This window comes from Dipteris shenzhenensis, chromosome 21 (assembly GCF_047967505.1).
Source record: "Dipteris shenzhenensis isolate YYH24624 ecotype China chromosome 21, Dip_SZ_1.0, whole genome shotgun sequence".
NCBI lineage: Eukaryota > Viridiplantae > Streptophyta > Polypodiopsida > Gleicheniales > Dipteridaceae > Dipteris > Dipteris shenzhenensis.
Genome location: NC_141616.1, coordinates 39341615 through 39366500, shown reverse-complemented (window position 1 = coordinate 39366500; position 24886 = coordinate 39341615). Strand labels below are relative to the sequence as shown.

The following is a 24886-nucleotide window of genomic DNA, read 5'->3' as shown; positions in this document are numbered from 1 at the left end:
ACATCGCTTTGAAGGTCAGTCCTTGAGGACAAAGTCATTGGTTTCTCCCATGTGAACTCATTGCCGTGAGGTGGGCTTAAGACACTCTTGTGTTGTTAGCACTGCCTTCTAAACAACGCTTTACGTTCATTTTTGTGAACAAGTGTCCCACCTTTTTAGTTCAAGCTGGCCATCGAGTGTTCCATTACTATCTAAGGCACTCCTCACGAGTAGTTTGTACTCCCTTGTTTTGTTTAGCAACTCACCCATGTGCTTGCTCAATTCTTAACCACCCACATTCTTGGCCCGAAAGAGGGGGCAAGCATATACCTATAGGGGACAACAGGACATTTTCAATATCCGGACCTGATATTTCCGTGCTGTGGAGCTTTGACTGTGACCGAAACTCCATTGAGTGAACTCACATGGTGTTCGATTTCTCATGGCTTTATTGTAAGTTCACTCGTAAATTTTCCCCTTGGAAGACGCTCGTGAGCGTGCCACTACATTTGGGCTGTTCCCAATTGTTGTTCTTATCGAGCAGGCTCTCTTCTCGACAAATCTGAGCATGGTACGTCCCTCGTCCTTTGTTGGGTGCAGTTTGTCGAAGTTCTGTGTGTTTTTCCAGAATTCTCGATATGCTCCTGATGGGTCTCGTTGCATCTTATTCTGCTGATTGCTGGACAGGCTTCGAATGAGAATCTCCCTCCAAAAGTAATAAAGGAGCTCGCAAGGGAATTGAGGAGTCTTGAAGAGACTCCACTAGATGACATACGAGTGATTGTCAATGAGGATAACTTTTCGAATATTCATGCTGATATCGATGGGCCACGTAGGCAACTCCTCTTGTCTTTGCATTTTAACGGCACCCTTGTGCATTGGTGGAAAGACATGGTTTTCGCCCGTGTAGTCATGCATCGACAGATAAAACCGTTTCGCACCATCCACTGTCTCTAGAATATGGGTCTTAAATTCCTAGCCTTAGTCCATACTGTCCATAGTGAAGGTGCCCTGAAGCTAAGGCCCATCGATGGAATATTCCTTGCAAAGAGGTTTTTGTGCCGCGGATGTTGATTCTGAGGTACTGAATTGGAGTGCGAATCTTTGTCAATTGTCATACAGGCATGACGTCATATTTAAATAGCGTATTTTGGCTTGCAATAGAGCTGATCTTGGCTTCGAATCTGTGCTCAACTTCGTCAAATTGCAAGGTTCTTGCGAGCCATAAAGCATCATTGATGCAGGCACAAACTTCACGTTTATGGATAAAATTTTGGTCTGATAAGGGCAAATTAAAGATATTTTAAAAACGAGAGAATCCAACTAACATGGCTCTCCTTAATTGAAGTAAAAGTTTTCTTTGCAAAAAAAAAAATTGAAGTAAGAGTTGAGAAGAGGGTACTAACCGTGGCAAAAGCACCACTCCCAAAAAAATCTCAATGCTGTGAAAAGTATAAGGGACCCAGGAGGCTCTGTTGAGTGTGTGCTGAAGAAAGCGGAGAGCTATTTGCACAGGCAGAGTCCTCATGCTGATAGCATTGTTAGAATCGGTGAGCAAAGGATATACTAGTCTGATTTTTTGCAACAAGTACTTCCAAATTAAAAGTTGGACCACACGATAAATCACGTCGATAGGTCATAAGATGTAGAACTATATTATTGAGCAATGAAAAATAATTGAAATCAAGACAAAATATGCACCAAGATGGTCTCTATGGTGTCCACTAGGGCCAAAATGCTCTTGCAAATATCAATGGGTACCAAGGAAACAAAGGTTAAAATTTTCGTGACGTGTAGAGCGGGAGTAGATCTAACATCTTGACAGGCAAACCATCTGGATATACGTGCATACTAGCCGTGCTGACCCCTTTGTTTTCTAGTTGTCTGGATGACTCTAGGGCCAATCTCGGTAGTCTCCAATTAGGTAGATCGCAAACCTTGTGAAGATATGTCACCATTTGAAAGATGGCATGAGTCTAGAGTGGTGTTAGGGTTGTACTATTTGATTGGGGACTGAGGGCTTACTTTGAGTCACTGAGAACCCACAATCACGTGCAATCTCTCAAATCTCCTCCAGTTAGTCTCCGAGAGGTCACTGTCCCAGAAGGGTACTACATTGGTTGTCGGTCTCAGTTAGTATATCAAACATCCATCCCTTTGTTGGGGGGTCTTGGAAGTGCTCTTGGAAGCAGTGTTGCTTGAGTCGGGCTAGAGCCTCATGGCCTCGTGTGAGTCGTGCCCTAGCTGCGTGGATCATCGTGAAAAGCCCGTGAAAACTATGCACAATCTCCTCGGTGAGTGAACCTATGCCGATGGACTCCTGAGTTGTTGAAAATCATGACCTTGGTCTTGCCAAGGCTGACTACCAAGTCTCTCTCTCCGTGCAAAACATCTTTAGAGCCTCTAGGTGCCTCTGGAGTCCTACTGGTGAAGAGGATATAAGGACGATATCATCAGGGTATAACAATATCTGCATCATCAAATCAATGAGTAATGATCTCTCACCCCCTAGGCTGTGAATGAAGGTCGTGATCTCATCAATGTAGAGACCAAAAAGTGTCGGTGAGAGGGGACATCCCTGATTCACTCCGATCGTACTCTCAACCCAATTTCATAGACCTCTTGGGTCGCGCACTCTGCCTTTGACTGTCTCATATAAATTTATCACCCTCCATATCATGACCCTTGGGATCTTCATCCCTGAAGCCTCGTAATCATACGAGATGTAGGACTATGCCAAAGGCCTTCCAAAAGTCGACAAAGCAAGTGTAGGCTTTCTGGGATCTCAATCTCGCCTTCTTGATGGTGGCCTATAGGGTGAAAATGTAGTCTAGAGTAGAGTGTTGTCTCCTGAACTAAGCCTGTCCTAAGGTCCACTGCCCTTGTGCCTCTGTGAAGTCACTGATCTCTCTCTCTAGTACCAACCCGTAAATCTTGGCCAATGTCTGGCCAATTATGAGTGTGCAGTAGTTCTTGGTGTCCATGGGGTCTCTTGCTTTGTGTATTGGTACAATAGTGGTAGTACTCCAAGTAGGGGGAAAGCCGTGGCATATTGCATGATTAAACAACTGCGCTAAGACCGGGGCCAAGACCTCTTGCCCATGTTCAAAGTGTTTAGTCCACAAACCCCTATGGCTTGGCCTCGTCAAGTGTGAAGCCGATGTAATGCAGCGTGCACATTTTGTGCGGTGAACAAAATGCATGTTGTGGGCTTGGGGAGGGTGTACATATCAGGTAGTGCTTGAATCAGGACGTCATAGAGCGATCTCACATGTGTGCCACACACGTGAATCTGTGAATAGAGTAGGCAGTCTTCCCTTAGATAGAAGCCCCCATGCAATAGTGGGTCACCTCCTCGAAAAGATCAACTCACCTCATCCATCATGTGTGAGAGGAAAGCCCTCCTCTTACGTTGTGTTAGATGCCGTGAGAGAGAGAGAGAGAAGTAGAAGTAGAAATAGAATTTATTAGCATCCTCGGGGGGCCAAAAAATGACCCATGGGACCCGTCTCAATAAAATGTAAAAAGAGTCTCCTCAAGGAGAGGGGTTAGGAGTCTATGAGTTCCTGACGACAAGTAAAAAGACGAGTGATTAAAGATCCCAAAGCTGCCGGAGAGGCAGTGGAGAGAACTGATGTCAACTGAGCAGAGTCCTCTAGTATCTGCTGGTAGTCCTCCCTAATATGTGCATAACGGGGGCACTGTAGAGCTACATGTGCCTCCATCTTAACTGTTTGCATGTCACAAAGGGTACAGACTCTAGCATGTCTGGGCTGGTGTATCCAAGCTCCTTGCTCAATGGCAAATGTATGAGATCTGGTACGGAACCTGGCTATGTTCCTGTGATATAGAAGGGGGATAGGTGTGCTAATATAAGGCTGAGCATGTGCCTCTATGGACATATATGTAGACCAACGTGTGGGATTTATGTTGGCTTGATAATATTCCAGCTTTACCCTCTTTTCGCTTGTCAGCCAGTGATTCTGCAAAGTGCTCAGTAAAGACAGTTGAAAATCTTGCATGTTGACCTTTGCAGGCGGCATGGTCAAATATGCTTCCACTTTCCATCTGCTGAACCATTTTCTTATGTCTATTGCTCATCCTGTGCAGATGATCTTGCTTTTGTAGTTCTTTTGAAGCTTTGTGCTGGCCTTCCATGCTTTATGAGGCAGCCTATCAGGTTGCATTTGCTGTACCTCTATTAGATATTGCATAACTCTGATCAATGCATGAAATTCAATTGGTCTCCTTCCCGTTTCCAACAGAAGTACTGAGTATGGAGTAGTGGGTTTGACACCAAGGTGTCACCTTAAGAAAGTTTTTTGCATTTTCTCAATATCATTCCATGTAGAGGCTGAAATGCTGCCTCCCCATACTTCCACTCCATATAATACTGTTTGCACTACATATGCATCAAACAATACATTTCGAATTTTCCAGTTCCTGGTGTCGGTGTGCCTGCAATCATTCTCAAACTGGTAGTACTTCCCCCAGCCAGTGTCTATCCTTCTGTGTATACATTGCCACCATCTGTGATCTGCCGGGATATCAATCCCTAAGTATTTGAAGGTGCTGACATACTCAATAATCTGTCCATCAAAGGTGATCTTAGGGGGATGTTCTGGCTGATTGGTACAGACTGCCATCATCTTTGTTTTCCCGACATTTACTTGCAGCCCACTTTCCCTACAAAAAGTCTTAAGCACTTGTAAAAGTTTGTGCATAGATTCTGGATCGTATGCAAAAAGAACGACATCATCTGCGTATAGCAACAATAGCACTGTCCAAAGCCCCAATTGCGGTCCTTGCAACCCTTCCTCTGCTGCAGATTCATTGATGAGTTCCTCCAGTTGGTCAATGCATATTTTAAACAAGGTGGGCGATAGAGGGCAGCCTTGCTTCACTCCCATATTACTCTCAAACGCATCGGACATACCCTGTGTTTGTTTGAGTCGGCATAATACCTTTTCATAGATGCGAGAGATGCCTACTCTTAAGGCCAAAGGGACTCCCATTTCTTGCATTCTCTTCCATAATCCTCTTGTGTCAAATGCTTTCTTGAAATCCACAAAACAACAAAATAGAGTGTGTCCTCTCAGTCTGCATTCATCCATGAGGACTCTCAAGGTAATAAGGTGGTCGGCTGTCCTGTGCTCCTTGCGAAATCCTGCTTGTCCGGTGGCTCTTTTCTGTGCCTCTTCTGCCCATGAGCTGATTTTCATTTCAAGCACTGTATTGAAGAGCTTGGCCAATGTAGAGCTGACCATTATAGTTCTGTAATTTGTGATTGAATTTTGTCTCCACCTTTGTGTAAAGGCTGATTCTTGCCATTCCCGAGGAAAACCATGGTGTAGGGCATGTGTTAGGATGTGTGAGAGCCATGTTCTTGCTCGGTCTCCTGTCCATTTCACAAATTCAGCCTGTATCTTCATGTGATCTGATGCTTTGCCATTAGCCATCTTCTTTAGTCCAACTTCAATGTCTTCAAAGCTGAAAGGACTAGTGCATGTGACCGACAGATCCTCCTTCCCCATTTCAGTAGCATGTGCGTGATTGTACAACTTGGTAACATAATCGAGCATGGTTGCATCTGATTTATCCCCGATGACCTGTTTCCGTCTGCCTTTCACTTGTTTCCAGCCCTTTCTTGGATTTTTTTATGAGAGAGAGAGAGAGAGAGAGAGAGAGAGAGAGAGAGAGCACAACTCTTAATAATTAATTTAAGGATTAGTCAATTGAAACCCACAACTTACATATTTTGTTCTATGGTTATTGATGCTCTTCCACTATGAAGGAAAGGGTGTTGGGCATTCCTTTTCCTTTTTATCCAACAGAGGTTGCATGAGATTAAGAAAAAACAAGCCTGTTTTACACATGCAGAAGTTTCTTTTCGAATGAATGTTCACCAAGGGAAATAGTTATACTTTTTTTTTCATGTGAATTTTCATTATATTGAAACTCTTTGGCATGTTTGCTTCTTATGCTGGTGATGCGAGTGTGATACTACGATAGGTTTCTTTTGTGGGAGTGCAGCGGAATATGAAACAGCAAATGGAGAGCACACATTCACTGAGTCCAAGGCTTGCCACTGCTCCCCCAAGAAGAGAATAACACAACCAGTGCCCCAATCCTCTTCCGGGCAGGGCAACCAACCTTCCAAAGCTCAGCAAGAGTAGCGGATGCACACACCAGGAGAAGAAGACAAGAGTACGGCCAGCAAATGGAGCCTGTTTCAGCTCGAAACAGCCCCAAAAGATGGTCGACGAACAGCTAATAGACTCTGGCAGGAGGAGGCTATCCCTGACTGCCTTCCAGCACCAGAAAGTGTCGCAAGAAGAGTCGACCAGCAATCAGCAACCAAACTGCCATGAAGTCGTCCACCAAACTGAGGATTTCAGCCCATAGCAATCTCTGATTTTAGTGTGCACAGCACCAAATAGGAGCTAGGAGATAGGCGACCATGATAAAACAGTAGGGAACACCAACAGGAGAAGATATGTCTCGGAGAAATCATCAAAAATGCCTTAAGCCAGCAACGGGAGAGCTCCACAAATCTGCCACACACTCTAAAAAGAATCTCTGGTAGGGATGAAGACCCAGAACAGCAGGATAGGATAGGGTAGGGCTTCAGGACATTCCATGTGCTTCCAGATGAGACATACAGGCGCCACAAGTCAAGCATACAGCCCAAGCATGACACACTCAGGACACATGCCAAATTAGATGTGGGAATTTAATGGCTCTAGGGGGTCACTTTTTAAGACATGACCCTAGTGAATAGAACCTCTAGTGGGTCACTTTTTAAAACATGAACCTAGTGAATGAAACCAAGCTAATAGCACTAGGAATTGCACTTGTTGCACATTTAATCATAGATACCCTTTGGACATTAATTAATGCCCCTAACTTGGCACCCCTTTGGACATTAATTAATGCCCCTAGCCTGGCACCCCTAGGCCAAATTCAGTGGCGGTTAGTTTAATCACTTCGCCATCATGTCCCTGTGACAATATGCTATCCTTACTAGTGTTCCATATACATGATTTGCAAAGCCCGGGATAGCAAACCATACGTCCGCCACCAAAACCATCCATAGATCAATGCAACATCAGTACACTCATCGTAGAGGTCTCACGGAAGAAATACTGTCAGCAAGCAGTACCTCGGGCGAGACTGCTTTGTCACCAAGCCACCTCTACATATCCTGTGAGCTGTTTGTATCATGAGGGAGTGGAGGTGCTACCCCCCTCCCGAGCACTAGGCAATGCTCCAGACCTACGCTCTGCTGAGCTTGAAGGAACCTCAACCGCAGTCGACTCAAACTTTAAAACCTCTGGTAGAGCTGCATCAACTGAGTGAAATCTGCCAGTTCACCCTCCTCCATCTACATTGCATCTAATATCTTTAGATAGTGAGGAGGAAACTCAACCTTTGACTGTTCTTTATCTGTGTGCCAACAACACCTCCGGAAGCAAGATCTCAACCAGGTATTCCTCTTCTGGCTGAATTTATCCAAATATATCTTCTGGCACATCACCAATTGTTCCAAGGGCACAATTCCCTGTGAAGACTAAATGTACAACAGTAAAACAGTGCTGAACATCATAGTTTACAGCAGTGAATCAGTCCTCAGTTTTGCCCCAAATTCTTTATGCATCCTCTTCCAAATCAGTCCCTCTTTGTCCTCATGCTTTTGCGAATTGTTCCTTCCACAAACAGTGACCATCTGCACGACAGAACTGATTGGAGGATCCACTGATGCATTTGCCAACAATTGCTTTCATCAACCATGGCACTTTCACAAATGCTGCAAAAACTGCCCCAACATGCATTCCCATCCAGCACACTGTTGTTCTCATGCATCCTGCTCAACCATTTGGAGAGCATCTTTGCTGAATTCTCTTGGCTGTAAATATTCCATTGCTTCATTCCAGCAAACAGGACTTGCTTCCCACCATAATTACAGGCTCACTTCTTGGGAAACATGGTGTTGTTTGTCATCCCAACATCATCCAAGCACAAATCAGGCTGTATCATTCCTGATCTAGCTGTCCCAGTAACAACCACAGGCTCACCCCCTTGAGAAAGTTGGTGATATCCCGGCAATGGAACCACTGAAACCGGCCTTCTTTTTCCTAAAGGGCAGTAAACCATGACTAACTTGCATACAATTCAATTACAACCACTTAGAAATAGATCCCGCAAAGCCAAGCACATACTGAAACAATATTTAGGAGCTAGATTGCCCTTGAGTGCAACACTAGATTGGCCCCAAAATCATTGGCGCCCCTTTCGGCATTTCTTTAATTTATTCAAAAGGCAAACAATACAACAACGTCACTACCTTGCATTTATCTAGAACCGGCCAACTGAATCTTATCCTGGTAGGCATTCAACAACCTGCAACACAAGTCAATCCCTGGCTTACAATGGCATCCAGCCTCAATGCATAATTCCATAGCACAAGGCATCCAAAATCCAGCACATATCCAAGAGCATAGTCCATGGCCAAACTGACAACCATAAGCAAAACCAATTCGTTGGCAAGCTTTCAGCCAAATCAGCAAATATTCTCTGACAAGCTGCTCTAGGAATCCACAAACAAACTCGGCACTGCCCAACATTAATCCCTTTGGCAAAGAAAGTTTGTACACAGCCCGGAGCTGTTTCCAACAACTAGCCTCAGGGAGGGCGACGGGAGAGGCGGAGGAGAAGCTGGTGCGGGGAGGCTGAATAGACAACTGCCAAGGCAAGGCTAAGGCATTTCCACTACCTGTGACCAACTGTGAGTGGCTATCACGGGGGCGTGAAATTATAAGTACTTTAATGTACTACAAGACCGTGACAACTTTGGTTTTAAAAGTCCAAGCATGGGCTTAATAATGTGTAATTAAACGCGGCATGGTGCCTAGCACATAAGCGTAATTAATCCCTAGGCCTAAAGGCATTCCAAGGAATTAAAAGAGTGGTTGTTGGGAAATGATGATGTGGCATTTTTAATGGGCCCCTTAGAGGGCCATGTACCTTCAGTGGCCCCCCTAGAGTTCCAGGTGCCTCTAGTGCCTTCTACATGGTCCTTTGCCATTCCCGGACCTTCCTGGGCCTTCTAAACTTCACATGTGTGGTTTTCTCTCTTATCTTCTCCCTTGTTGAGATTTTGGACTGGTTTTTCAGCCTCCTTCAGTTGAATTCCGTTTTTCTTCATAACTCCTCACCCGTTTGGATTCCTCGACTTCCGTTTGGCCCGATGGCTTTCCCTCTACCTCCCCTTCGCAGTGATATGCTTTTCCCTCCGTGCGTTTGGTAGAACGGGCAGAGCTGAGTACTTCTTTTCCTGGTCGAATTTGCAAAAGTGGCTTTTTCTGGACCTTTTTGCTTCTACAGTCTCCTGGGCCTCTCCTCTTGCAAAGCTACAGCTTTTTGTTGAATTTCGAGTGGTCCCACACGCTGGTTGACTGGTTTTTCTCAGTTTTGGGGGACTCTCCGGTGATGAAACTTCTCCAAAACCTTCTCAATGCATTCCTCTCTGACGCACGCTTCTTTTGAGCCCAAGAACTCCTACTTCTTCGCGACAGAAGTGCTTCTTTTTGCATTTTTGAGTGGAATTCTTGCTGGTCGGCTCTTGTAAACGCTCTTTCTTCAAGCCTTTGCACTCCTCTTTGGCTGAGAATGCAATTGGGCATTGGCTACTATGTCCTCTTGGCGATTGAGGACTTGGTTCGAGTTTTCAGGGCTTGGTGAGTTGTGATTTTGCTGCTGCAATTTCTTTTTGCCATAAGCTATTGGTTGGCCTCGTGCGCCGCCTCTTTCTTGGTTCATAGGTGCCCAGGCAGTGCTACATGAGTCATTCTTTGGTTGGGTACTTTGTTGATTTTATTTTGGAGCTTTGAAAAGCTTTGTGAATCATCCGGAAACCACTCAAAGAGAGTGTAGCTGGGGTGCAGTGTGATTGCATCTGGACAACCAATGGAATTGCACTCGGAAAAGAGAATGCCTTTGGATTGAGCCTATGGGTCAAGTGCACTTATGTGATGGTGTTCTATGGTTGAAAGCCTTTAAAGGCTTAGTGAATTGGGGCTGCGTGCTCAGTTGCAGGGAAGGTCTCCCAGATGTAACTTGTAATCATTTCATTGTGAATTATAAAGAAATACCGAAAGGGGCACCACGGTGTTTGGGGCCAATCGGGTGCACTTGTCTATGTTTGTTGAGCAGGGGCATTCTGGCCTCCATCCCTTTTTCAGTGGTTTTGTTTGTGAACAAATGGGTAAATGCCAAATGGTGATCATGCAATGGTTAATGGTTGTGAGCTGTAAATAAGTGCTGAAGTGATTAAAGGTTTTGCTCCACTGCCCTTTGAGTGATTAGAGGCCGGTTTCATTGGATCCATTGCCGGGATACCACACTCTTCCTCAAGAGGTGGGTCTTGGTAGTTTGGTGGAAGGATATCTTTGCTGCACTTTTTGACAGCTGAATATTACAACCATAAACATGGTGAGTACCCATGAGCAAGATAGCTCCACAACTCCTCAAAGGAGAAGGCAGGTAAGCCTTAATGATCCAGCTAGTGTAAAGTTGCAGGGAGCACAACAAATGCCTTTTGAGTAGGTCACACATGAAGCTACAACTGAGCTCAATGGTGATACTAGTTCTAGCAGGGAGTCAGATGATGCTACTATGTTGAATGCACAGCTTGCAAGTGCAGTGACTGCTTTGACTCAGCTGACTTAAAATTTGGCTCAGATTGTGCAAACAAATGCCAAGAAGAAGAAGAAATCAAGAAAGCACAAGCATAGAAAGAGTGAGTACACACATGCATCAGCTTCTCATGGTGGACCGCACACTCATGCATCAGTTTCCCATGAGGGACAACCATAAAAAATGACTCAGAAAGTGACTTCCAAGAGAGAGGAATCCCCCAAAAGAGCACTTGAGAAAGAGGTACAAAAAGTACAGCCAGTGCAACAGTATGAGCAGCCAGCACAAGGCCTTGGTTTGGGTACTTCTACTCTCAAAATAATAATGTGCAGTCCATAAATGTGGCTCAACCACCTCAGCCATATTTGAGGCAGCAACCTGAATATTTTGGTACAGATTCTATCTTTGATGCGATGTTGATTTCACCGCCAACTGGGCATGGGCATAGAAAGCAAGCAATGTATGACAATGTGGGAATGCAACCAGGCATGCAAGCCACATCATATGCTCCCATGTCTAATGTTCAACCAAGCATGGCTCTCCCTAGTGAAGGAAATGCTGCAAAAATACAGCCATCTTTGGGACAGCCAATGTCAAATGCATATAAAGAATTTAAAGATGGTGGTTCTCATGTTAAGTTTGAGATATATAATGGAGTACAGGACAGGTACAAAGCCCTCACATTCCTTCAACAGTTTGATGTTGCATTTCTTGGGGGTTTGTTTACAGAAGCATCCAAGATGAGGAAGGTTGCCACATTTTTGAAAGGCAATGCACTTAAGTGGTACACCAACCTTATGCTTCATGGAGATGCACCTGCTACTTGGCTGGAATTTAAGCAAGTGTTCTCTTCTACTTGGCTTACTCCAACTTTTGAAGTTGAAGTACTTTCACACTGGCATGACTTGTCATACAAACTTTGCAAGAATCTTGATGATTACACCCAGAGGTTTTGGGATGTTTTGCTGCCATTGAGCTCTTACAGGCATGTTTCTTTGAAAGAGCAAATAGAGAGGTACTGTTGTGGATTGCCTAGTGAGCTACGTGATTATTGCATCAAAACCAAGGTGGGTTCTATGACTCAATTAATTGAGAATGCAAGGACAGCATATGCATGGATGCAGGAGAAGAATTTGGGCTTTATGGACAGCAAGAAAGAAGACAGCAAACGGGCTGCCAAACACCAGGATAAGGACATCAAATCTGAAAATAAAAATTATGGCAAACGACGGTTTCAAAAGGGAGGAAAAGCCCAATCAAAGTTGGTCAAAGGCGTGGACAGCCTAATAAACAGCCCCGTACCAAGTTATCTAATGAAGAGAAAAAGTCACTCATGGAGCAAAACAAATGTTTTATCTGCAAAGGAGAGGGACACCGCTCTTATGATTACCCATTCAAGAAAAGAGATAGGTTAGATGATAGGAACCTTCCGCAGGATTTCTTCTAGATGTGATTAGGAGTTTGCCACATGCACATGATGAAGAGGAAATGAAAAAGACTGAGATGACCTGATTCACTTCTGCATCTTATTTTTAGCAAACCAACAATTAGAGCCATCATGTCTATAACTGCAGATGAGGCACTTGTGTTCTCTAAAAATGAGCAGGAGCACAGGAAACACCTCACTATTGTGTTTTAAGAGTTGAAAAGACACAAGCTGTTAATAAACACCAAGAAAAGTGAGTTCTTTATGCATGAGATTCATTTTCTCGGTCATATAGTGTCAAAGGATGGAGTCAAGATGGATCTTGCAAAAGTTGAGGCCATAAGGAGTTGGCCAATTCTGAAAAATCTGCATGAAGTCAAAAGCCTCCTTGGGTTGTGTTCATACTATCGGAAGTTTATAAAGCACTTTGCAGAAATTGCTTCTTCCTTGCATGCTTTACAGAAGAAAGCTGTACCGTTTCGGTGGGGACCAAAGGAAAATGCAGCTTTTGAAGAGCTGAAGCAAAAGTTGTGTTTTGAACCCGTTATTATCTTGCCAGATCTTGCAACTCGTGATGCATGTGGGAACAGCACAGGAGGCACTTTGATGCAGGATGGCAAAGTGGTTGCATGTGAGAGTAGAGTTCTCAAAGATGCTGAATTGTACTTGTAGACATACGAGAAGGAAATGTTAGTAGTGATACATGCTTTGACCACATGGAAACATTACCTTCTTGGAGCTGATTTTTATGTGCAGACAGATCATCAGTCACTTAGATATTTTCTCACGCAGAGAAAATTATCTGAAAAGCACATGAGATGGGCTAACTTCCTCTCAATGTTTCATTTTCAAATTGTACATGTGCCGGGTAACAAAAATGTCGTTGCTGATGCACTTTCTAGGAAACCACAGCCTAAAGCAGTCTCCAAGAAACCCAGTGTTTCAGCAATGAGCATTGCTTACAACAATGTGTTAGATGTGATGAATCAGTATGTTAATGATGCTGATTTTTCAACTATTTATGATCAGCTTTCTATGGTCAAAGGCATGGTCACTATATGTTGAAAGAGGGTTTCATTTTGATGCATGGACTCCTCTGTGTCACTGATCAAATGCGACAGAAAGTCATAATGGAAAGTCATGCTCCTCCATATGCAGGACATAGGGGAATTACAGCAACAATTACAGCAGTGGAGCAATACTTTTATTGGCCATCTTTGAGGAAAGATGTGGAAGAATATGTGAGAACATGCATGGCTTGTCAAAAAGTAAAGTTTGACAGGTAGAAGGCACCTGGGTTGTTACACCCTTTGCCAATTCCGGATAGACCATGGCAAAGCATAGCTATGGATTTTGTGTTTGATCTTCCACGTACTCCTTTTGGACATGATGGATTGTGGACAATAATTTGCAGGCTTAGCAAACAAGCCCACTTTGTGCTAGTAAGAAAGAAAATTACAGCAGATCAAATGGCCAAATTGTTTCTGCAGCATGTCTTCAAGTATCATGGGATGCTTGAATCCATAATCAGTGATAGAGATCCGAGGATGACCAGCCTCTTTTGGAGAGGGCTGTTTGAAAATATGGGCACTACGCTGAATTTTTCGTCATCTTTTCATCCCTCAGTCTGATGGACAATCGGAGCAGGAAAACTCTACCATCTTGTGTTGGGATAAGTGTGATCAAGGGCTTGCTCTATGGTGCATGTGTGCATCTAGGGGAGTCACATGTGTGTGTGTGTGTGTGTGTGTTGTAGAGGCACATCTAGTGCTATGATGTGTCTAGTGTGTGACCTAAGTGATGATGTAAGCCAAAGGCCCCCACATGGGAGGTTCCTTTGATTTAGGCTAGTCCCACTGATGTAGGGGCTGATTGCCACTGATGTAGGAAAGGTGCCTTTGATCTAGGCCACCTTCTCCCCATTTCTATAAGAGAGAGTCACCTCTCTCACAATCAATAGTGAACAACATTTTTGGTTACATCTTGTGCGCTCACTTCTCTTCCAAGATGCATCTATTCTATCCCACGTGTTTCTACATTTGGTATCAGAGCTTTAGGTTCTAGATCTAGCTTAGCCTAGCATTAGATGCTCCCTAGTAGGAATTCTTAGACTTTTTCAAGCTTCTACCATCTTCACCATTTCTTCCCCAAATTTGTGAGAGCTTGTTCTCCCTTGTCGTTTCACCATTCTCCAAGCCCTTTGTGCTGTAGAACAATCTCTGTAGGGCGCACCTTCAGCTCGAAGCTTGTTACGAAATTGTGCCTCCATCACCTGTGCCAACAAGAAAATAGTCCGCTGATGTATCGCGTAATTCCGCCTCTGTGGTCACTCATTTCCAAATTCCTCTGAGCACGAGTTGGGCGACGCTACAAGAAAGCTGCTGGTGAATTTTGAGCCCGTTTGGTCAAGTATTTGAGGAGAAACAGACAAAAAACCAGTCAAACTTGCTAAGCTTGGTTATGGCGACTTCGCACAACATTGCGTGCTTTCTTGGTTAAGGACCTTCTCTAGTATAAGGCCTTTATTTTTGCATAAAAATCCCCTTGAATAGAGCTACGAGCTATGCGAATTGCGGCCTCCAATCTACCTTGGTCTCTGCTGACAGAATTCTTCATATTCTGGTCAAAGGGTGTTGAGCAATCACCATAAGTTTAGGGCTTCTATTATTTACTGCAAATTTTCATTGTTTTGCTTGTACTTGAGTAGTAGAACTCAGTCATGGAACTCATGAGTGTCCTTATACTTTGCATTTAGAATGATGACTATGTGATTCTCTTTGACCATGATTGATGAGTACTTGAATTGTAAACATGACTAAGCCCGAGCAAGTAGAGAAGTTTGATGGAACTAGTTTCCATACTTGGCAAACGAAAGCTAAGTTTGTGCTTATGAAAAAGGGAATATGGAATGTTGTGAATGGAAAGGAAAAGAAGCCTACAAAAGAAGAAGCTGATTGGTTGATCAAAGACAAGAAGACTCTTGCTATCATTGCTTTGGGATTAAATGACTCATACATTCACCACATTGATGGCTTTGAAACTTCACATGAAGCTTGGGATCATCTTCACAAAGTATTTGGTGCACAAGGGAAATGCTTCAAATATATCTTGCTTATTAAGTTCCTTTGGCTACAATTGGAAAAGGGAATGTGTTATTCCATGAAGAACAACAACTCCAAAGAGAATGAAGCATTTCTTGTGAAGAAGGGCTACTTCAACAACAAAGCAAATCTGGCTGAAGGAAGAACTCCATCAGCAAATGAAGAATCAAACTTGGTGGTAGAAGATAAAGACTATGCTTTTTGAGCACTTTGTCTTTTGAATTTTTGTTTATCATCACTTGGTCAAATTTTGAGGTTCTCTGCCTGGAGTAGTACTCCAAAAAGAATGTCATATGTTTTGTCTTTTGTAAATCACCTCTGGTCACCATATGATGTAGGCCATGTGATATGTGTTTTGCCTATCCCATTTTTGTGAACCTCACACCCTTGGGAACCCTTGCTAGCATGAGATCCTAGCCATAGATTTATCCTTGACCACCATGAGATGGCATGAGAAACTATGAGACTAGATGTATCCTTGACATTGCAAGAGGCAAACCCTTGAGGGGGGGTATGTTGGGATAAGTGTGATCAAGGGCTTGCTCTATGGTGCATGTGTGCATCTAGGGGAGTCACATGTGTGTGTGCGTGTTGTAGAGGCACATCTAGTGCTATGATGTGTCTAGTGTGTGACCTAAGTGATGATGTAAGCCAAAGGCCCCCACATGGGAGGTTCCTTTGATTTAGGCCAGTCCCACTGATGTAGGGGCTGATTGCCACTGATGTAGGAAAGGTGCCTTTGATCTAGACCACCTTCTCCCCATTTCTATAAGAGAGTCACCTCTCTCACAATCAATAGTGAATAAGATTTTTGGTTACATCTTGTGCTCTCACTCCTCTTCCAAGATGCATCTATTCTATCCCACGTGTTTCTACATCTTGGATATGTTTAAATGCTATGTCTTAGACCACAAAAGCAAATGGGAGCATTATTTTCCTTTGCTGGAATATGCTTACAATAATACGGTGCACACATCCACATGTAAAGCACATTTTTAAATAGTGGACGGTGCTAGGAAGATACCTCCCATTTTGCATACAAAAGAGAAAATCTTCGAAGCTGATCGTTTTGTGGAAAGCCTTGAAGAGGCTTACAAGAAGATCAAATATGCATTGCAAAGAAGTCAGGACAAGCAGAAAAGAGCAGCAGATAAGCACCGCAGGGAATTGGTATCCATAGAAGGTGATTGGGTTTTTCTGCGTTTTCAAAAGGCAAGGCTGAAAAATAAGAAAGGCAAGGAAAGGTTGTACACAAAGCTGAACATGCGTTACTATGGTCCTTTCCAGGTTTCTGGAAAAGATAAACGAGGTAGCTTACAGGTTCAAGTTGCCTCCGCATTGGAAGATACATAATGCCTTTCATGTGAGCTTGTTAAAGCAATATCATGGAGATGTTCTCGAGGATTTACCTGATGAGGTACAGCCTGAAGTGGAAGAACAGGATGAACTTCTGGTCCCAGAGCAGATTCTGGCACACAGAGATAGAAAGCTCAAGGGTAAAGTTATCCGTCACTACCTGGTAAAATTTCAAAATTACCCATCACTTGATGCGAAATGGATGGAGGAAGGTGAACTGGCAGATTCACGTGGGATATTGCAGCTTTACCTTGATGCTTTCTAGTTAGAGTCGACTGCGGTCCAGGCTCCTACAGGTAGTTCAGTAGAGCGAGCGTCTGGAGCATTACCTGGTGTTCGAGAGGAAGGTAGCACCTCCACTCTCAATACAGATGGGCTCACCGTGATTTCATGAGGTCGCTTGATGACACTGTATGTTTCATCCGAGATACTGGGCTGATAGTATTTCTGTTGTGAGACTTCATGATATTGATGCATCTTGACTATTGATCGTCGAGGATCACATAGATTTTGAGCAGTATATATGGATGGATGCATGCCTCTCCTAGCCCTATTTTCACTGTCTTTGTATACTATAGCTGCGGCTTTCTTGTATACTCTTTCATGGTATATTTCATGCTCGCTCCTGTGTTTTGGGGCAGCAAACTGTGGTTTGTTGTTTCAAGAGAGGGGTATGTCACGGGGATGTGAAATTCTAAGTACTTTAATGTACTACAAGACCGTGATAACTTTGGTTTTAAAAGTCTAAGCATGGGCTTAATAATGTGTAATTAAACGTGGCATGGTGCCTAGCACACAAGCGTAATTAATCCCTAGGCCCAAAGGCATTCCAAGGAATTAAAAGAGTGGTTGTTGGAAAATGATGATGTGGCATTTTTAATGGGCCCCCTAGAGGGCCATGTACCTTCAGTGGCCCCCCTAGAGTTCCAGGTGGCTCTAGTGCCTTCTACATGGTCCTTTGCCATTCGTGGACCTTCCTAGGTCTTCTAAACTTCACATGTGTGGTTTTCTTTCTCATCTTCTCCCTTTGTTGAGATTTTGGACTGGTTTTTCAGCCTCCTTTAGCTGATTTTCGTTTTTCTTCATAACTCCTCACTCGTTTGGATTCCTCGACTTCCGTTTGGATTCCTCGACGGCTTCCCCTCTACCTCTCCTTCGCAGTGATATGCTTTTCCCTCTGTGCGTTTGGTAGAACGGGCAGAGTTGAGCACTTCTTTTGCTGGTCGAATTTGCAAAAGTGGCTTTTTCTGGACCTTTTTGCTTCTACAGCCTCCTGGGCCTCTCCTCTTGCAAAGCTACAGCTTTTTGTTGAATTTCGAGTGGTCCCACACGCTGGTTGACTGGTTTTTCTCAGTTTTGGAGGACTTTCCGACGGTGAAACTTCTCCAAAACCTTCTCAATGCATTCCTCTTTGAAGCACGCTTCTTTTGAGCCCAAGAACTCCCATTTCTTCGCGACAAAAGTGCTTCTTTTCGCATTTTTCAGTGTTTGTGGGCCAATCGGATGCACTTTTCTATGTTTGTTGAGCAGGGGCATTCTAGCCTCCATCCCTTTTTCAGTGGTTTTGTTTGTGAACAAATGGGTAAATGCCAAATGGTGATCATGCAATGGTTAATGGTTGTGATATATGCTTTGTGAGGTGTAAATAAGTGCTGAAGTGATTAAAGGTTTAGTTCCACTGCCCTCTGAGTGATTAGAGGCCGGTTTCAGTGGCGTTGCATTCCCCAAGGCATCCAGCGTTCCGAAGAGTGTTTGGCCATTCAAGTGCTCAGTCCCTCAAGGCAACAATGCAATAGCATCAATCCCGAAAAATGCACATGTGACTGAAAACAGGAAAAAATTTACAGCAATAGCTCCTAATTCCACTTTGGGCACACCCTCTGTGCCTAGGTCTCTATCCACGACCCAGAATGGCCACCAGAGTAGTTTGAATCACAAAGCAACGGCAAATAACTTCAAAAACAATCCAACTTCAATGGGGAAGGGTACCCATGTTCAAAACATCCAAAAGAATTGAAAGTACTGCAACAGCTGTCTATGGAAGAGGGGCGACCTCTGTAAGCGCTCCTATCCTCTGTCTAGGCCCCAGCTTGTAGAAGAAGCTTCAGAATCAACCAGCAATGGAGGAAAGGGCTAACAGAGAGAGAGTCTTCCGCTTGGAAAGAGAGAAAGAGGCAAGACCAACAGCGTTCAGCCTTGAGATGAGTGTAGACAGCTTCGAATTCAGCGCAGCCAGCCTTGAAAATCAGCACCATAAACTTCATACAGCCTCAAAATGTGTGCAAAACAGGCTTTCAACAGCTATGGAGACGCATCGGGATGTGAGACAAAGGAGAAGGAGAGAGAAAGATGACGAATTGCGTGAGAAGGGGAAGCAAAACAGCTCGCAAAAGGTCGTACATCCACCTCGGGATCAGCGCCTGCAGTCCGTACAGCCGTATGGACTGCCTTGATACATGTGCAGCAGCAAAAATGCGGGGAATAATTGACTTTCGTATATGTGCTCTAGAGAGAGAAAATCAAGAGACGTGGAAAAATCCCTTATACCTTAGCTTGGAAGGAGAAAGGCATGGGATTGTCGTAGGTCCATAGAGATCCATATGAACCATCTCAAGGGTTTTAGAAGCCCACCTGGTAGCCTGTTTTGGAAAGGCTTCTCGATGCTACTTCCCTCGTAGACATGAACTCCAGCCCGTGCTTCGGGAAGGCCCCTTGATGGTGCTTCCCTCTTAGACATGAACTCCAGCTCGTGCTTCCTGTCCACATTAGGTAACCCAAGAACCATCTACTCCCGAGCTTCGGGAAGGCCCCTCGATGCTGTTTCCCTCTTAGACATCGACTCCAGCCCCTGCTCATTAGGTAACCCAAGAACCATCTATTCCCGAGCAGCTCGCCGTAGCACATCTCATGGTAGATGACTTTGTGGGATCCAACACTCTCATCATTGGACCTCAAGAGAGACTCTCTTCATTGGAGAAGCTCTAATTTATAGGGACGCCAAGTGCTCCCAAATCCCTTTGGCTACCGTCATGTGCTTAATTGATGATTTGTGGAGTGCAATTCAAGAAAATGAAAGAAAGTACCGGTGCATTAACTTGGTCCCAAAGCTAAGCGAGATTATCAGCATCCTTTTGCTCTAGGATCCCTAAGTTTGGCACCTCGGAACCCCCACTAAGATGAAGTTTGCAAGATCATAGGACTGCAATACCGACTCCATCATGACCGTAATTGTTGCCATCCAATTGCCGTTCCACTAGAAAGGTGGTTAACATTGGAATCTTAACCTTGTTTTCAGTAGCCTTATTGGAAAGTTGAGGTTTACAAAGCATCTTGGAACTTTCACAAAGACATAGGCATTGTGCCGTTGCTACCATGACTACATCATATGGTGTCATAGGTGAGTTGGAACATTTGGGATTGAAGTGGTGCTTTGAAGTTTGGATGAATTATTGTGACCTATAGAAATTCTAAATACTAATTTAGTGTGCTCATTGCATAGAGCACGATCTTTTGATCATTTTTTATTTTTACACCTTTATAAATTCCTTATGGATCAAAAGTTATGATCATTTTATTAACTCAAAATTTGTTTCAGAATGATGAGGTGGCACTTTGTGATGTGGCAATCTGAGTTCATTGCCAAGCATATCTTCCAATTTTAAATAGATTTCTTGTTGAACAGTGGTTACCTTGTTGGTTGGTTCTAGTTTTTGGCAGCTAATTTGGAAATTTATCTGATTTATTTGTCCATGAAGCTGGGACGCCATATGAAGGAGGTGTATTTCGAGTGAAGCTGGTCTTCAGCCAAGGCTTTCCTCAGGTGCCTCCAAAAGGTAAGTATCTGCTTGCATTTTCTAAGTAATGTTTCCTTCTTCAATGTTGCTTGCTATGCAGAGAATGTTGCCTGCATAGTCTTCTTTATATGTCTTGTCATTGGTCTGCATGTATCACTCCACGCTCGCACATTTCCTTCCCCTCTCTGTATTTTAAACTTTTGGTTTGAATCTATTCATTGCACCTGCCGATAACGTGAAGTTTTTAGTAAACTGGAGTCTAAAGTTTCGGTATAATTTTCAAATGCTTTCTCCATTATGAACCTTTATGGCAGTGAGTGCTTGTATTTTAATAATGCAAGCCTCATGATTAACTGGGTTGCTTCTCAAATGCTGAAACCTATTTGCATGTGATCAAGGTTCATTTTGTTGTCATGATCAACTTGTGTCATTGCAATCTATGTGTTGAAAAGTTCAAATAATTATTTTTTCAAACATGATTTTTGCAGGCTATTTTATGACCAGGATTTTTCACCCAAATATCTCTAAAAATGGAGAAATTTGTGTCAACACTCTGAAGAAAGATTGGAAACCAACTCTGGGTTTGCGACATGTTCTTCTTGTATGTTTCCTGAAGTCTAGTTTATTAGCGTCTAGATTAAAAATTAGTGAATATGGGGGTCTGATGAATTTACATTCTTACAATAGTTCTTGCCATGATTGGTCTGTCAAATAATTAAAACAAAATTTTAAGCGAGTACATATAGAACTTATAATTTCTCAATATTGTTGATCATGCATTTCTGTTCTGAAGCTTGTTAACTTTTGATGTCTTCTCTGGGCTTAAATTATTACTGTGTTCTTGTTTATGATCACTTTTGTCTCTGCACACAAAAGGAATCAAGTGTTGTTGCAATGTTTTAGGGAAGCATTTCTACAGTAGATGACTTATAGCTAATCAATTGTGGGGTAGACTCATTACAGTTTAGGTCTACTGAATTTTGACTATGGCGTATTTTGCATCGTTTGGGAGAATCGTTTAGACTTCACAAGCAATTGTAGCTTGAATGAAGAGATTTTGGACTACTTTTTGATTAGCCTTCTCCTTTAGTGCTAGCCTTCATCATGGCTGAGTCTGCCCTTCACCTCCGGAGTGCCAACAGAAACTTAGTACGAAGACTTTGTATAAATGGATGCTCAAGTATGTGTGGGTGTGTGGATTTGTATGTGTGAGAGCATATTTTTATACTATGGTCTACTCCCACTGTTGGGCGCTGATGACGTCATTGGGGATGTCATAGTAGCTAGTCCCTGCTATGTGTGATGGAGTTTATGGTTTTGAACCTTGTGAGTGACTATCATGAGATTGAAACTGCACTATGTTGTGTTTTTAGAGGATGAGTTTGGGAATGTTCCTGGATTCATCTAGGTATATGGCATATTTTGCATCAATGTTTTATGGGCCTATCTCTGTAAGCTCGAAATGTATTTGCACAAATCTTTCAAATATGAACTGTGCATAATGGTTCCACGGGATGTCAAATCAGAGGCCTCTGTAATGTAGAAAGGGTATTGTAGCCTTAAGGCCTCCTTGTAGTTTCTAAGAAAGAAGTTCCTTTGTATGCAGTGATATATGGACCTTTCAAGGGATTTGATGTAGAGATGAGTTGCATTGATATTCCATGTGCTCTAATTTAACACCTCATAGCATTCTTTTTTATTCTTACTATCATGATAATTTTAGCTTGGTATGCCTTCTATAGAGGCTATAGTTAATCTAATTGTAGGCAGCACATGTGATGTACTCAGATTGTGCAAAAAAGGGAATCAATTAAACACATTCTCTTAATAATAGCTGCTGTCCTATTTGACCTGAGATGCTTATAGTTGATTGATAGCCCACAAAGAAGATTCTGACCTGAAGGTTAAATGGATCCCTTCAGAGTTCTACAAAGCTAGGCAGATGGCAATTAATGTGCTGTTTAGTTAATATTAGATGCATTATGCACCTGGTTGCTAATCCTCGGATTAGTGGACTTAATCCAGCAGGGTTAGGGGGCACTAGGGATCAAGGGAAGCAGGCTAATGTGGGGCGAGAAGACTTGGGGCGATAGCAAGGGCTAGTTGGCCAAGATGCTTTCTAGGAGGCAGGACTCTCTTCTATATAAGAGCGGCCAAGGCTATTGGGATGGCATACAGTGTGTTGACACCACGGATAGGTCTGGTCTAGATCATGCGCCTAGACTCCTGCCTTCTACATGGCAGATCACAAGATACTATGCTGAGGGTTCCTAGTGGACGGTTCGGATGGTATGGGACTCTGGAGCTGTGTCATAGCCTTGTGGGAGTCTGATCTCTAGCCTGCCTGCTCGGAGGTGGCTGGGAGGTGCTCATCTTTATGTTGGCTTGCTAATCATGTTTGAACTTTGGACTTGTTTAGGATTAGATCCTAGCAGAGGTGTTTTAAGATGCGACTGGTTGCCCGATCCACCACGGTGGTTGAAGGATTGAATGTGCTGGGAAGAACTGATTGTTTCCTCTCTCTTATCTTGGATGCCTGATTCAGCATGCAAAGTGTAGCCCGGGGTTTCTGCATATGGCTCTAAACTATCTATCAAATGTCTGGCAGTTAAGGATCAATGTGCATAGCGATTTAACATGGAAGCTGGAACAATGGCTGTGTTGACACATAATTGTGTATCTAACAAAAACAGCATAACTATTTGGGACACTACTATTTGCCATATTCATGTAGGAGGCACATTTCGACTAAGGCCCATATGAAGGCAAAGTATTTATATGATTGAGGTAATGTTCATAGACATTAGTTTTCCCTCTTGACGGTAATGGTGGTACAAGCCAGCCTTAGGTAAGGAGTTGTAATATATACTTTTGATGGAAAATGTGGAATAGATGACAAGGTGCTGAAGTGTGATCGATCAGGTTTAGCAGTTGAGGTTGATCTGGATGTCTCCTCTTACATAAGTAGGAGCGTGCCTACGATAATTTAAGGTAGATGAGTGAAGCTCGTGTGCTTCAGGATCAGTGTAGAATAGAGGCTTTGCTTATAAATACTAGGAAAACCTGGCTCTTCCTCTTGGAACAGGACAATGCCAGTTCCTAATGCAGAACAAAACATGAACACATGGAGCAGTATTTACCAGCAGGGAAAGCCTGCTCGAATGGCACTCCCAGATGCTCCCTGTCATGCATGTTGTGGCCGCAATTTATTCTGCTAAAACTGGTTTTCCTTGTGAGCCATGTGGCAGGCACAGCACAGCCTGTTAAAACAGCTAAAGGGCCTGAAACAATCCCCCCTCCCCCGCGCCCCCTCTCTCCCCCCCCCCCCCCCCCCCCTCCTCCTGTTGACCTTCTATTCCCTTTGTATACAGTCACTCAGCCCAACTACCTCTCCCTATCAGCTTCACTCATCGACACTCCCTCTGCCTCCGCCTCCCCTATCTACCTCTCCTCCCTTGATTGCTACAGTCCCCCTCCTCCACTTCCTTTTTTACACACACACCCGCCTTCAAAATTAAAGAACCCCTAAACCCCTTCCCTCAACCCCCACCTCCTTCCCCCTTCCACATCTGCCCCTCTCATCCACTCCTCTCATTTGTATCCTCAATGGCTCGTCCTTGTGGGGTCTAAACTATGAAAATATATTCCCTTGGTCGAAGGAGGCTGACTCTCCCTCCTGCCTTCCCTCCCTCCTTGTCTTCCTCTCTCCTCTCCCTCCAAGCTCTATTTGAAGGTCCTCTCTCTCTCTCTCTCTCGCTCCCCCTCCATCTGTGCCCTCCCTCCCCCTTTTGGGAACACCTCTCCCCCTCCCGCAAGGCTTGCCCTACCACCCTCCACACCCATGCCACTACTGCCACCTCTTCCTGCTGCCTCTGCTGTCATTGCTGCTGATGGCCTTTGTGCCACTCTACCCCTGCTCCTTGCTTCACTACAGGGATAGCCTAGCATTGCATCACTGCGAGACAGTGCAAAGTCTGCCCAGGGCAGCCTGGCTGCTAGTGGCAGCCCACAACTTAGCTGCAGGGCCAAAGAAGGATCTGTCCTGGAGAACACCACTTCCACTCTCGTGACTCTTCAAGCTCCCCATCCCCTCCCCTGCTAATAAAAGAGGGCAAAAAATGTTGGTGATGAAATTCTATCAACGGAAGACGATGGAAGTAGATGGAACCGTGAATTTCTGTCCATGGTTCGATGCTGGTATTTTTAAAAAATACTCTGTGGTATTTCTACATTTTTTGCCCTTGCTTTCCACACTTGTGGGGGGGTACGTTTGATGAGGCTTTCAAACTTATGCCTAAACCCGATGGGAATGCATGAGTCCTGGACTGTGTAGAGCACCAAATGAAAGAATGCATCACCTCATGCATGGAGAGATGGTCACCCTCATGGACACATAGGATGCCATGGGAGAAGAAAATATATTGCTCAAGAAGGTGGAAGCTAAAACCGACTCGCTACTGAAAGACAGCCATTACCACTCATAAAAGACAGTAATTATGCTTCCATAAGCTCTCCCTCACTCCCTCTCTCTGAAG

The 24886-nt window shown here is 43.8% G+C and overlaps 1 protein-coding gene across 2 annotated transcripts in view; it reads left to right on the top strand.

The window, feature by feature from the left end:
• Positions 1–207: 207 nt before the first annotated feature.
• Positions 208–24886, top strand: part of LOC147888839 (ubiquitin-conjugating enzyme E2 22-like) — a 41548-nt gene continuing 16869 nt past the window's right edge. Inside the window, exons 1-4 of one of the 2 annotated variants that reach the window (XM_087392632.1) lie at positions 208–550; positions 667–811; positions 20313–20390; positions 20840–20952. In XM_087392632.1, the coding sequence (XP_087248758.1) occupies positions 548–550; positions 667–811; positions 20313–20390; positions 20840–20952 (339 nt within the window). In that variant the 5' untranslated portion in view covers positions 208–547. The remainder of the gene's footprint in view (positions 551–666; positions 812–20312; positions 20391–20839; positions 20953–24886) is intronic. The other variant, XM_087392633.1, reaches the window with a different exon arrangement.